Genomic DNA, 15,330 nt, shown 5'->3' on the forward strand with positions numbered 1-15,330 from the left:
CCAGCCCGCAGGCCATGTAAGGCCCACAGAATCATTTGGTCTGGCCCTGCCAAGGCAACCACAGGCAGCACTCAAAATTCAATAAACGTAGGAGCCTTTTTCATAGCAACATAAATTTATATTAAGTGAATGACGTTATAAATGGCCCAGGGCAGAAAAAAGGTTCCCCATCCCTGCCCTAGAAGGTTCAGAAAACTTCATCCTATGCTGAAACAATGTGAAAGGTTTTCCCAATTTATCTCCTCCTTCAATGTAAGGGATCCAGGGACTAAGAGTGATCAGAGCAAGTGGCTCATGGCCCAGCAGTGACCTGCTTGAAATAGGAGCTCTGTCTGAGGAACAAACAGCCACACTATGTGCTAAGCTGCATCACAAAGTCCCACAAACTAGTGGCTCAAACAACACATATGTATCTCACAGTGTCTTTAGAAGTCCAGCATCCTCTATTCAGGGTTTCTCAAGGCTACAATCAAGGGCTCGGCTAGGCTGCCCTGTTATCCGGGAGCCTAAGTAAAGACGATGCTGCTTCTGAGCTTACGCAGGTTTCTGACAATGCCACTTCCTGTGGTGGTAGGACTGAGGGCCCTGGCTCCTTACTAGATGTGGGTCACCCCTAGGTCCTAGAAGCCACACCCAGTGCCCTGACCCCTGGCCTCTCCTCAGGTAGTCACACATGGCAGTCTGCTTCTCCTAAGCTAGCAGGAGAACCTCTCTCCCTCCAGTCTACTAGGGCGGTTTTATATAATACTAGAGGCCTGTTGCATGAAGATTCGTGCAATAGACCTTCCTTCACCTGGCTGCCAGCACCAGTTTTCCTCCGGCACCTGGGACCCAGGCCTTGGCTCTGGCCACCCACAGATCGGGCCGGCGGGAGGCGCGGGACTCGGGGACTTGGGAGTCCCACCACCCGCGCCTCCCGCCGGCCCGATCGGTCCCCCCTCAGCGGCAGCCGATCGGGCGGTGGGAGGCGCAGGCGGCGGGAGTCGTGTGATGGGGGGCGGGGCAGTGCGTGGGGGCCACCATCTTTGCTGGGTTAATTTGCATAGCGCCCTGATTGGCTGTGGGCATAGCAAAGGTATGGTCAATTAGCATATTACTCTTTTATTAGGTAGGATGATCATGGGAGGGACATCCCCCAACTTTGCCATGTAATATAATCTAACCAAGGGGGTGGTGCATGTTCACTCCCATCACCTCTGGCAACTCTACCTGTTAGAAGCAAGTCACAAGTCCCACCTACACTCAAGTGGGGGAGGGGGATTGTACAAGGGTGTGGCCAACAGAGGCCTATGTAGTAAGCAGAGGAATGACTGCTATGTGGAGAATGTGAAAGGGGAGTGAGAATGGAGGTAGATGTGTAGTGAACAAATAAAAATGACATGGAAGTAAATACTGTGATAAGGAAAATAAAAGATAAGAACGGGGCTCTCTGACTGTAGTGTGCAAACAACAGTCCTGCACTCAGGCCTCTTGCTTTACGGTGGCAAAGACAAGCCACACCTTAAATAGTAAAATATAATAAAAATGTAAGTAGTGATAAAAGCCATGGAGGAAAGGAACACAGGGAAAGGGCTCAGAGAGTGCTGACAGGTAAGGTCTGAAATAAGGGTTGGGAAAGCCACAAAAATGCAATGACATCTGAGCAGAGACTGAGTGGAGACTGAGCTGAGGAGGCCTGCAGAAGAGGAGATTTGGGCAGAAGGACCAGTGTGGTGAGATGAGTGAGGGTGCCCGTGGGTATGCGGAACAGTGGGAGGTTGTCGATGCTGGCTGGTGCAGAGGGAGGGAGAGGGAGATCGGAAGGAATGTAGGAAACGAAGTCAGACCATCTGACCTTATAACTCATGATGGGAACTTTCAATTGCACTGTCAATGGGGAACGACTGGAGAGGCCTGTGTAGACAGGGGCTCATGGATGCCTCTCAGAGGAGGTGAGAGGAAGCTGAGTAAGACAGGTATCGTGTGGGGCAGGTGGGGTATTCCAGGAAGCGTTCAGCCAGTGCACATCCTCATGCAGGGAAGAGCCTGAAGCACGGGAGAGATGGAAAGGCCGGTGAGGCTGCAGCAGGAGGAAGAGGAAGGCAGACTTGGGGACTCAGAGCACGCAGGGACCACCACATGCAGCTAGTGTATTAGAAGCTCCGACGGATAAAGGGAGACTCCGTGAGCATGCTTTCCCATATCGGTGCAATATCTTTAAATGCACAATATCTCTGTTATGATGAATTACTTTCACTGTCTTGAGAGACACAGTGAATGAATATTATTAATTCACCAATTCCAGCCTACTTAAAATTGGATTGCTTACGGTGCCTCAAATATATTAGGAACTTTTTAATTTTCTATATCTTCCCCAAAGATGTAGTAAAAATCAGAAACCCCCTCCCCCCAGCATTTTCATTATTATGGTATATGAATTACACCACACATCACCTGACTTACAATTCCCTTTAACATGTTCTTCTCTGAAAGTCGCTATACCCTTGAGTTAGCAACATTTTCCTCAAAATCACTTTTGTAAATCTGTCCTTTCTGGACTATTTTTCAGTGTCAGGATTTGGAAAAGCTGTGGCTATGACACACCTCCTATTCCTTAAGCGAAGGATGGGCATGTTCATTTACGACATACATGCGGAAACAATGTACCATGCATGCGGCTAAGAGCGCCCCGAAAGATGAGAACATGGACACAGTGAAAATGCCCTCCAGGAAACCAGTGCCTTCCCTCTGTTGTGGAGCCCAGGATTTGAATACAGGAATGCCAAGTAACATATGTATTGATTTCCAATTCTATTACCACCAAGAAGCTTATAAGCACTATCTTTACTCATCTTTGGAATGAAATAACTAAGAGGGAAGCCCGTGGGCAAGAAGCTTAATAATATTGATATAATATCACTTCAAGGATTAATATGATACTTTAAAATCAATGCAGCGAACTTTTGGTTCCACAGGCAACATTCCACCAATGAGATTTGAATTTACTATTAAAAGATTCTGAACAGGTATCTGAGGATCCCGGTTTACTGTCCCAATCGCAGGCATGCTGGAGAAAGCCAGGCCACGTAGGCGTCCATTCAAGGGGAAAGCATTTCTGTAGAGAACCAAACCCCAACTATGCACAGCGATTTTCATGGTCAAACGGCTTTTTCTCCTCACCTCTAGGAAATCTGCATTGGATTGAATCCTAAGGGCCAGTATAACCTTTCAGTGTAAACCGAGAAAGCCTCTGGCGTAGCCAGCATGCTATGGCTGGGAGGGAAACAGCCCGATCCAGCCCTATTATTCTACTTAAGGGGACAGTCCCCAATGCAGTGCCATGAAATAGATTTGCAGGGGGATTAACAAAAGACAAAAACACTTAAAAATACCCTGATCCAAAATCAAGAGTCCATTTTCCCTACTGAAAAAAACAACCACTAATAGACAAAATCCAAACAGCTAAACATCATCAAGCACATATCAAACTATAATACACAGGCTGAAGAGAAACCTAGTCCTCTGCTGTCTATAATGGGAACCCCTGGCCACACGGGGCAATCGAGCATTTAAAAGGTGGCCAGTCCAAACCGAGATGGGCTGTAAGTGTAAAACCCATGACATTTCAAAACTTAGTACACGGAAAAAATGTTTTCTTAATATTTTTTAATGTTGGTTAATACTTTGGATATATTTAGTTAAGTAAAATATATTATTAAAATAAATTTTACCTTTCTTTTCATTTTCTTAATGTGGCTTCTAGGAAATTCAAAATTATGCACATGGCTTGCATCCTATTTCTACTGGAGAATGCTGACTTAGTGCATTTTCCCCAGAAGGTTATCAGATACTCAAGTAAGAAAACTGCCCAGTGGATGTGGCTCAGGGGTTGAGCATCAACCTATTAACCAGGAGGCCATGGTTCGATTCCTGGTTAGGGCTGAATCCCTAGTAGGGGGCGTGCAGGAGGCAGCTGATCAATGATTCTCTCTCATCATTGATGTTTCTATCTCTCTCTCTCCCTCTTCTTTCCTCTCTGAAATCAATAAATATATAAATTTTTTTCAAGAAAGTGGATTTATATCTTCTGTGATGATTTTACTCATAGAGAATTTGTGCACATTATTTGCCATGTTTCAATTATTTATCTAAGCAGGTTAGAAATTTGTACTGGTTTATACTGCTCCTGTTAGAATAATTTCACAGTCCAAAGTGAAAGACTTTACAGCTCTCTGTTCTATGTTCTCAAAAGCCCTGCTTCACAGGGCATACCTGTGGACCTGTGACCCCATCCACCCTCCTCACCTCATCAGTTAGCTGACATTTCCAGAAGGAATTGGCTGGGAAGCCCTCTGGGCCACTCTCCTCAGAGTGTATGTACCTTATGCAGTTAGGCTGTGAGGTCCCGGAGAGCAGGGGCTCAATTTCGGTCCCGTTTCTACCTGCACTGCATCTCAAACTGGTCTTCACGTAAAAGTGAATGCATTTGATAATTGTTGGTTACCTGGGTAAAGCTGATGGCTTAGGGAGAAGGAAGCGCTTCCCTTCCTGTTTTTTGTATTAGAGCAATTTTATCACATTAGGCACTAGCTGTCCACTGTGCTTCATAATTCATTTACTCACATATCCAAGTGCCGCTGGCTGACAGACCTGAGCTGGGGGCCGGACATGCAGTGGGAGTCAGACAGGCACAGTCCAGTCCTTACGGGGGAGGACAAACAAAAGCACACACATCACACAATTACAATAATTGGCCTGTGCCACCAGGGAAAAGCAGCTGGAATCAGGAGAGGGACGTTGACCGGGGAACCTAATGTTATTGGGGGTCAAGAAGGCTTCTAAGTAACCTTTACACTGGACCTGTGGTAACTGTTTGCCTAGCAAGGTGGAGGAGAAAGGGCAGGCTGACCATGAAGGGAGGGCCTTTAAAGCTATGCTAAACATTTTCAGCTTAATCCTAAAAGCAATGAAAAGCCACTGAAGGGTTTTATGCAAGATAATGATGTGATCAGATTTGCCTTTTAAAAATATCACTCCGGACAGACAGGCAACAGTGTGGCAGTAACCAGAGGGAAGGGAGTGGGGGGTGGGGGATTTAGAGGGGGCCTAATATATGCTGATGGAAGATGGTTTGATTTTAGGTGGTGGGCACCCAGTGCAATATACAGAACTTGATAAAAAAGGATTAAAAAAAATATTGCTCTGGAGGTGGGTAAGAGTGGATGTAGGACCTACACAGAGCACACCAACAAATTCATAAAAATTAATCAAACTCCCTTTGGTCATCATTTCAATAGATACTAAGTTTCAAAAATAAAAGAGGTGTGTCTGATCTACAACCACAAGATCTGAAGAGCAGAAAGCATCCTGGAGTATTTGTCTAACACAAGTTACTCTCCAAGTACCCTCCGAGCATCAACTCCCACTGATTCCACGGGCCTGGCCTTGGAGCTGTTACCTGAAGTCAGCCTCCGTCCTCACCCAAGCCGACCTTGCTCATTCCGGACCAGCACCCACCCATATTGGTTGACCAGCTCCTGGGGTCACAGAGAGGCTGAGTTGTCAAAGATTTAGCAAACTGTATGAGTGTGGGGATATTCTTTGTGCTTTTTTGTGCCCAAGAACTGGGGGCCCCTCAGTATTTGCTACATTCTTGTGTCCCTTCTCAAGGACACTTGGGTTCTGAACAAGCGTATGTGACCTGCCAGCATCTTTCAAGAACACCATAGCCAGTGTCTGCTCTCAAGGCAAGAAATCCACAGAAGAATGAAATCATTTCTATCATAAACCAATTAAACACAGATTATCTAAATTCTGTAGAATGAGTCCATGAACTTTTGGTTTGTTCTGAACTCTTCTGGGTGACACTTATTTGCATATGCATGTGGCCTGCTCATATGTAACTGCTTTTCTGGAACCAACCTGGGGTTGCCCGATGATGGGCCTTTACTGTTCTCCTTGATGGCAGATATCCGTTCAATTGCAAACAGCCATAAAACTAACATATTGGCAGCTACAAAGCACATTCAGCATTCTATTAAAAATGTGTCATTTCTAAAAGTGTAAATCTCCCCCCAATTACCTCTTCCTATAATCCTTTTTATCAAAATAAAAATGCCTCGCCCTAGCTGGTTTGGCTCAGTGGATAGAGCGTTGGCCTGTGGACTGAAGGGTTGCAGGCTAGATCCCCAGTTGGGGGCATTCAGGAGGCAGCCAAGCAATGATTCTCTCTCATCACTGACGTTTCTCTCTCCCTCTCCCTCCCCCATCCTCTCTGAAGTAAATAAAATAAATGAAAAGATTAAATAAAAATGTCTCAACCCCACAATTTGTTTCCCTTCTGAATTTCCGCTGCACCCCTCTGACAGCGAATGTCCCTTCCCACCTAAATGAAGGTGAGCCCATCCTTCTCAGAGGCAGGGCCAGCAACGTAAAGTACATGGGCTCGGGAAGCAGTCACACTGGGGTTCCATCCTGGCTTCATCCCCTCCTAAGTGTATGACTTTGGGAAAGTTTCTTAAATTCTCTGGCCCTTGTTTTTTCTTGGCCCTTGTTTTTTCATGCATGAAATGAGGTGAGCCTCCTGTATTCATTTTTTGGTGCCGCCATAACAAATTAGCACAAACAAGTGAAAACAAGAGAAACTTACTCTTTCCAAGTTCAAGGGCCTATAACCCTGAAGTCGAGGTGTCAGCAGGGTGGGTTCTTTCCAGAGGCTCTCTGGGAGAATCCTTCCTTGCCTCTCCCCGCTCCCGGGAGCTCCTGGCATTCCTTGGCGTGGGGCAGCATCACTCCAATGTCTGCCTCCACCTTCACACGGCTTTCTTCCCGGTACCTCTGTGTCCTCTTGTCTCAGAAACATACCAGTCCTTGGATTTAGGGCTTACCCAAACTCCAGCATGAGTGTTACTCTCAAGATCATTAACTAATTACATTTGAGAATAAATGTATTTCCAAATAAGGTCACATTCTGAGGTTCTGGGTGGCCCTGAATTTGGGGGACTGCACCTACCTACAGCAGAGCATCGTTCCTTGTACCCAGGAACTATGATGGGTCCCCACTGAGTTTTAGTACCACAGTAGATATTTAATACCATTTCTATACTATGAATTGTTCAACTGTGTTCTAATTTTGCCATCAGAAAAAAAAAGGTTACTTTTAGAGTTGGCTTTGTGTATATAATGAGCACGGTACTGAAAATGCATTAGTGCTCAATAAGGACTACGTTTTTCTTCCCTCTCCTATGTTTATCTTGTCCTTGCAATGAGTTACTAGCACAATTCATGTGTATATCCCAAGAAATCAAAGGGCACCTCAAAGTTCTACATAAAGATAAAGAAAAACATTTCTCGCCCCTGTATGATTTCTTATGGCGAGGCAGGGTGAGCAGTTCCCTTCTCAGAACCTGACTTATTACAGTTGTTTAAGTACTAAGGACTGCAGGTACATTTAAGAGATCCTTGCATGTCTGTGGAATGTGAAGGTCATGAAGAAGGCTTTGAAACTTGATTTTTGCTATTCTTTTCCTAATGTCCTAACCATTTGGTGCATTGTCAGTTAAATGCCTGGTTCCTGTAGCTTACCACCATATTACTTATAGATTTCCCTTCCTCACATATTCCCATCTCTGATGTAGTTTAAGAAGAAAAACAAAAATAGAAACATTATTTCCACATAGTTTGTCCATCTTCAAAACAGCTGTCCTATCCTAGGTAAACAAAGGCTGAATAAAACTGCAGCTGGCAGCAGGGGGCAGTAGAGAGCTAGTCAGCACTGCCTACTGCACTGTCCTGCTTCCTTTTATCCCTCACCTTTCCTTTTCTTATCTCTTGCCCACTAATGCTCACTATCCCAGCACATGGAGGCTGGCCCAATGCCCGGGCCATCTTCCCTAGGACCACCAAAGATACTGAAATCCCAACTTGCAATTCTCAAAGAAACTAGTCTCAAGAGTAAGCAGTTTTCCAAATAGCAATTGCATTTCACTTACATACATTCAGCCTTGCTTCAGGTCTCTATGCTCTAGGTTACAAATGGCTATACAGAAAGAAGAGGGAGGAGGAGGGTGAGAATGTCGGCTGCTTTGCTCTGTTACACCTCACGCCTTCAGAGATTGCTCCAGTTAGCCTGGTTCTTTCCAAGGCAGAGCTCCATTACCTCTATAACTTCCTTCTCTCATGGCCTACCACATTAGCAGGAACAAATGCTGATCTGTGCTTTGCTTGGAGAGGAAGCAGAATTTAAAACAACCCTCCAGCCCAGCCAGCATGGCTCAGTGGTTGAAAGGTGACCTATGAACCAGGAGGTCACATTTTGATTCCCGGTCAGGGCATATGTCCAGGTTGTGGGCTTGATCCTAGTGAAGGGCATGCAGGAGGCAGCTGATCAATGTTCTCTCTCATCATTGATGTTTCTATCTCTCTTTCCCTCTCCCTTCCTCTCTGGAATTAATAAAAATATATTTTTAAAAAACAAACAAACAAAACAACCCTCCAAAAACTGTAGTGAAGCTGTATGAACAAAAACTCTCTTCACAGAAATTATTCAACTTCCTATCTTTTCACACCTTCTGGGAATTACTATTTCTTATCTTAATATTATCCCAATTTTCTTTCTTATAATCCCTTGAAAATTAAAGTAGCATTAATAACATCTTACAACTATCCTGACATTACATGCCACCCAACCCGTCCACACAATGTAGTCTGTTAAATACACCACAGTCAGATAAATACTACAGCATCCCCCAGTCACTTCAATGTGAGCCTTAAAAAGTCCCACCATCCCAGGTGAAAGTGCTATTCCTGATGTCAATGAACGTCCAGAAAAGGGGCTGAGGAAGCAGAAGTACACCAAACCTAAAATATCGCTCAAAGAGAAGCTTACAGGTTACCTGGAGGGATACCCTGAACTTGTAAAGTGACCCCTTACCTGGATTGGGTTGAAGGTATTCAATTGTTTTAGTCATTATTTCCATCACAGCCCTGCTGGTGACATCCACTTTCTGAAATGAGAAAATTATATTCTAAATGACAAAGACCATTAGCTTTAGAATTTTAGTTTTCCCTTGAGTAGATACAGAACCACCGGCAACGCAACAGAGTAACGACAAGCCCGGAGTGGAAGGTGAGGGGCTGAGGGCTGTGAGGAGTGAGGATGGCTTTGTACCCCATGTGATCTATCGAGACTGGAAAGCCTACTTCATCCGAAGAGGACACTGGTCTTTTCCTAAAATTTATTTCAAAATATACTTCATTGTCTTCTGCCAAAATAAGGTGAGGATAGCTCCCTCTTCCCATAAAAAGCTTGAGATGATCTCTAAAATGGTTCAATATTCAACCGGCCCAGAAAAAAATCAAGAAGGAAGGCCTAGGGTCGGGCAGGAGCCTGGCAGAGGGGAGTAAAGGCGGGGGAGAGATGGGGGACATCTATAATACCCTCAACAATAAAAATGAATGAATGATTGATTATAATTCTAAAAACAAACAAAAAAAAAGAATTTTAAATCTTTGTGTTCACTTGAAGAACATCTGTGAAACTGCCCAGGCCATCGGAAGTATGCATTTCCAAAATTACACTAAGTCTCTGAAAGCCGTCGCTTCACAGAAGAGATTCCATTACAGTGCCATGCTGTCATCATGTGATGGGTTGGTAGGGTTGCCCAGGCCAAATGGTGGGGCTGGACAGGCCCCATGACCCTGGAACAGGACAGGACTTTGGCTGCCCATGCTTAAAAATGCAGAGCAATGCTGAACATAAATTTTTTGATGTAGACGTTCTGGTCATTGAGCACATCCAGGTAAACAAAATCCCCAGGTGAGCCCCAGATTTACAGAGCTCATAGCAGGATTAACAGGAGCTCACCCTGCCACGCGGAGATGATCCGTATTGAAAAATAGCAAACTGTTCCTAAACCAGAAGAGGTTGCACAGGAGAAAAAGATATCCCAGAAGAAACAAGCATTTATGGCCCAGGAATATATTCAGCACAAAATAAATGTAAATAAAAGCTAAACAAGCAGAATTAAGGAGTCATATTCTACCCCCGAGGCATTTACTGAACTTCTGTAGGGGGCTGGGAATGGTGACAAGTTTCACTGCCCTAAAGAAAGAAAAATGCAGCATCAACTGTTTATTCAAGAGACAGAAAGTTTTTATTTAACTGCTGAGAACATCCTGAGTATATAAAAATCTTGCTCAAACACTTCTAATCAGCCCTTGAACTTTTTGTTAATTCTGAGTAAAAGTACTGGTGCTGGAGCCCACCCCTGCACAATTTTGAATGGTCAGTATTTGTATCCAGCTGGTCACCATGTCCTCTTTCTGTTGGAGAGGCTGTTCATTGCCCTTGGGTCCTCTCTACATTCCCCCATGAAATCCCTTTTTACCAACATGCCTGTTCCATTCATTCATCTAGAAGGTAAATGACTAGAGGGAATAAATATACCCTCTTCTCCAACCTCTAGCATATAACATGATAGAAGTATGAGTGAAAGGAACTCATTTTTTGATGACAGAATTTCAGATATCAATTAAGTGCATGGGGAATTTTTGTTTTGTTTTGTTTTAACTGGAGTTCAAGGGCTCTTCCCTCAATTGAATAAAAGTTTTCAATCATCACTGTAACTCCTTATAAAATCATCCTTTCATGGATGTGGTTAAGCCTCCTTCTCTTTCATCATCTGAAACCAAGCCATAACCCACCAGAAGATTTTATCTTTTAGTTTTGTTTTTTAATACTTAATAATTTCCGATTCTATGTTAGTCATACTACTGTATGTGTAAAGAAGTTTGCTATTACTGTGAAGTCATCATGGTATAAAAATGCATTTAAAAGGTGCCTGCCTATGTAGGAACCCTGTGCCATGTCCGTTTGGTCTAATTGAGTTTAACATGTCTTGGACTTGAGCATGTGCTAAGTAGAATTTATTTCTGAAGTGAGTAAGGTCTCCTGGAGTTGTACAATAAGGACTTCTATGGCCACACGTGGCGGTTCTGGAGGCACCAGCAAATGCCAATCAAACTCTATGTACTCAATGTCATGGAAATGAATTCAAAGGTTGTATGCAGAACAAACATGCTCCAAGTCCAGGTTACACGTGTGATGGGAGGAAAGGGCAGAGATCCTGCTGACTATATGACAAGGATTAAAGAATTCGAGGTCATATGTATCCCAAGGTCTTGTGTGGCTATGATGGAAAGAAAGTCATTTCAAAGGTCAAGGTTTCTAAGAGAGGGTGCCAGAATTCTCCAACGATCCTTTTGATAGTCTCAAGTTATCAAATGTTAGGAGGCTAACCCATTTCTAACTTGACCTTTTCACTGCACTCAATAATAATGATAAACACCATCATCATAAAGTGTTCTGTCAGAAATTGTTCCAGAGGCCTTAAGCATCTTTACACATTTAATCCTCAGAAACCCTATGAACTAGATACAGAGAGGATGAGAAACTTGCCCAGCTCCGGCTCTAGAGCCCGTGCTCTTAACCGCTACTTCTTGAGAGAAAATGCTCCTCATAAAAAGAGAGGAAACAGGAACATCTCCCAACCTGAAGAGAGCGAGCCCGTCAGAGCTGGAAGTCTCCTTGTGCTGTCCTCCGAATGAGGCCTGGGGACCTGGCAGTGGCCAGCCACAGAGGACCAGGAGAAAAGCACCTGTCACCCCATCCTCTGCTTGCGTTCTGAAAATCCCCAAGGTCTGTGGAAACCTCATCCACAAGCACGATTCTACCCTGGGCCTCTGTGGAAGAGGCTCTCCCACGCATGCTGTTAACTCTGTCTAGTGATTACCTGTCAGTGTAAAATCAAAAGGGAGAGCCTAGTGAACGATTTGCTAATAGCTGTGACCTGTTTGGGGTATGTCCTGATAATGCTGTATACAAATAACTGTATTGGATAAAGTTGTTTTCAGAGTTCGATTTCAAGTGAAGGTTATTTTGCACTGTGATCAAAAAGATTTAGCTACAGCTTGTACTGTAATGATGTCTAGTTTAGGTAACTAGGAGTCTGCCTCACTGGGCACCAAGTCTGTAAAGTCTGCATGGGCTCCTGCCTGGGAGATTTCTGTTAAATCACAGGGGACGCTGAGGTTGTTTCTATTCCTACTCCCAGGTGCTGAACCCTGCTCTGGGGCCCACACTTAATGAATGCTCTAATATTGGTCTCTCTAATGTGTTTGTGTTTCCCCTGAGAACACTGGCTTTTGCCAAGCTAGTAGCTTCTCTTTATGGAGCAGGAGTAGTTGGCTCTCTATTTACAGCGCCCAGAGGGAGAGGCAGTTCCATGCCCAAAATGAGAACCACTTTTCACGCCTCCCTTGGTTCCCTCCTTGTGGACCATTCAGGATTCACACTGCTGGCATCCAGCTTCTGTAGAGATGAGTGCAGAATCGACTCCAAGCCTTAACTTTCTAAATATGCAAGTCTGGACCCAGACAAGGGAAAGGAACTCCCTGAGGTCACAGGACTGGCGTGGCCTTGATGGGGAGAAAGCAGTCCTGAAGGTCCTGGATCCGAGGGTTTCTAAGAAAGAGTGCTAGAGGAACAGGACTGTCCAATGACCATCCGCAGGAAGGAGGCTGGCCAATTTCTAGCTTCTTTTCATCTCTGTCCCCACTAACAAGGTCAGGACTCTTTTCGCTAAACTAAGCCACACTGTGACAGCCGGGGACAGGCTGAGGGCCATTACCCTGGGAGAACTGTGAATGTGCCTTGTTAGGCACTTGCTAGGAAGGCTATTTATAAACCTAATCTGGCTATGTCCAGCACATATCCTCTTGTTAACAGGCCTGGTGTAATTCACACGAACTAAGATTTCCACTTAAGTAATTTATTATAACTGGCAAGAGATTTTCCCATTTGAGATCAGCAGAGTTTAACGTTGAACTTATGACACATAGATAATGCTTTCCTCAAGGCCCAAAGTCTCCTATTACTTGAAAGTAAGTTTGGATGGGTCCTAAATTACAACTTCTATTCTTATGAGCTATGGAGCCTCCATTTCTGTAACTAATCTTGTCTGGACAGGGGTAGGAAGCCATCAGGGAAGGCTGTTTAGAGAAGGTGAACTCTAAACATATAGGATGTTCCCAAAAAATGTATACACACTTTAAATAATTATAAAGGCAGTGTTTATTGAAATAGATTTCATTTTCAAAATTGAGCTATCAGCTGTTAAAGTATGCATTCATTTTTTTGGACACCCTGCATACAGATATATGCATGTTTTCAGGAAATAAAAACTCTACATAAAATAATTTTTCCCCTGAAGGTAAAAGCATAGGCATATATTCTTCTGGTCTTTTTCTTCAACTTTCTCAATACCAACATTTTAGCAAATGTCAATACAGTTGACCCTTGAACAACGTAGGGGTTAGGGGTACTGGTCCCCCATGCAGTCAAAATCTGCATATAACTTTTGACTCCCCTCAAACTTAACTTATTCCTCGGTATCCATGAGGAATTGGTTTTCCTGGACCCCTCATCCCACATTTACCAAAATCCCTGGGTGCTCAAGTCCCCTGTATGAAATGGCATAAATCAAGACATACAGTCAGCCCTCCGCATCCTCAAACTCCCAACCATGGATTGAGACAGTGCAGGGTTTTATTGAAAGAAGGCTGCATATAAGCGGGCCCAATGCAGTTCAAACCTGTGTGTTCAAGGGTCTACTGTACTTGAGAGTCAGAAATGTCTTCCTCCACTATCCAGTCTTATACTTTACAGTGTTGGGTAGGGAGAAAAATAGCTCTTTAAACCTCTTTACTCACTGTAACATTTTTCTTCCTCAGCTAAGGCAAGGGTTGGCACACTGGCCAGCAGGCAAAAACCAGGACAGTACCTGCTTTTACATTTTTGTTTTTTAAAATGTATCTGTATTGTTGAAAGTATTACAGATGTCCCCCTTTTTCCTCCATCTGGCCCTCCCAGGCCTACCACACTATTGTCTGTGCCCAAGGGTTATGCACATGTGTATATAAGTTCTTGGGTACATTTTGAAATGGTTGAGAAAATTCAAAAGAAGGCTCCTCTTTCAGTGCACATAATAACTATGTGAAATTTAAATTTCAGTGCTTTTAGATTAATTGCATTGGAACATAGCTACATCATTGTTTAGACAGCGTCAACAGTTGCTTTTACTCTTTAACAGCAAAAGTGAGGAGTTGCCACAGAGACCACAGAGGCCCTGTGGCTCCCCGCCCCCCCAAGCCCAATATACTTATAGAAAGAGTGTGCCGATCCCTATGCTGAGGTTCTCGTTTCCCTAAGGTATGTCACGCTGATCTATGAATGAGGCTGGTCATTTCGCCAGCTGCCTCAGTCTTTAGAGACAAGATACAAGAGAACTGAAAGGCACTGAACTGACTAGAATGGGGTTATTGTTTTGAGGCATCTGAATATTATCCACATGAACACAGCACTCTTTGTGGAGCTACAAAAGGACTGAAACATACAACTTCATTCCATCAGATACTGCCTTATACCAGATGCGGTCACGGGGACACACGAACAGAGCTGAAGAAAAAAAATACACACCTGAAAACGGAGCACAGTGTGTGGATTTAATGAGCAGTAATAAATAGATGTATCAGCACCCACTTGGACAGGGGGTAACTCACAATGGCTGTCCAAAATGAAAACATTAAGATGTCAAATGGAAAACTAAAATCTTTTCAAATTCTTAATTCTCTATCACTGAAGTTAAGAGAATAGACATATTAAGAACGCACACACACGCTCACGTAAAGCAATGAGAACCCTGCATGAGGACACCTAGAGAGACCAGTCAGAGAGACATGATGAAGCAGCATCCTGCGGGAGTTTCTCGGGCAGCCAGATGCAGGCTGGTCCAATGCAATGTTCTTAATAGTTCCCTACCGATCGGAAGAGTTCACGTACCTGTGCCATTTGGCAGTCATCGTATGTATTCAGAAAGTCTGATTAACAGACAGGGTGTTGAAAGACAAAACTAAATGAGGCATTTGGCTGAGAGTGCCCCAAGGCATTTTCTTGCTAATCTTTTGGTGCATGGAATGACGCCCAACCTACTGAGCCACATCAGAAAGGGCTCTTGCTACTCTTCTTGGGCATTACCTTTAATGAATATTAGCTGGGAAATATATTGGAAAACATAGCTGAGAAGAAATCTATCTCCCCTAAATTTCAGGATAAGCAAAAAGATACCTTATTGGGGGCTCTCTCCCATCTTACAATCCGTCACCAGAAAGTGAATATCTTAGTACAGAAATCCACGTGATCTCTTTTATCACCACACCTATGAAGAAGACAGCCATGGGCATGACAGACATCCATGGGTGCACTCAGGGATGTGTGTCAGTCTTCGTGTGCTG

General features: G+C 44.0%; 1 protein-coding gene across 1 annotated transcript in view; it reads right to left on the reverse strand.

Annotated features, from left to right (window-relative positions):
- SH3GL2 (SH3 domain containing GRB2 like 2, endophilin A1) overlaps window positions 1–15,330 on the reverse strand; it is a 195,052-nt gene that overhangs the window by 21,000 nt on the left and 158,722 nt on the right. Inside the window, exon 3 of the mRNA XM_054727538.1 lies at window positions 8,912–8,984. Coding sequence (XP_054583513.1) covers window positions 8,912–8,984 — 73 coding nt within the window. The remainder of the gene's footprint in view (window positions 1–8,911; window positions 8,985–15,330) is intronic.

The sequence above is a fragment of the Eptesicus fuscus genome, chromosome 15 (genome assembly GCF_027574615.1).
Source record: "Eptesicus fuscus isolate TK198812 chromosome 15, DD_ASM_mEF_20220401, whole genome shotgun sequence".
NCBI lineage: Eukaryota > Metazoa > Chordata > Mammalia > Chiroptera > Vespertilionidae > Eptesicus > Eptesicus fuscus.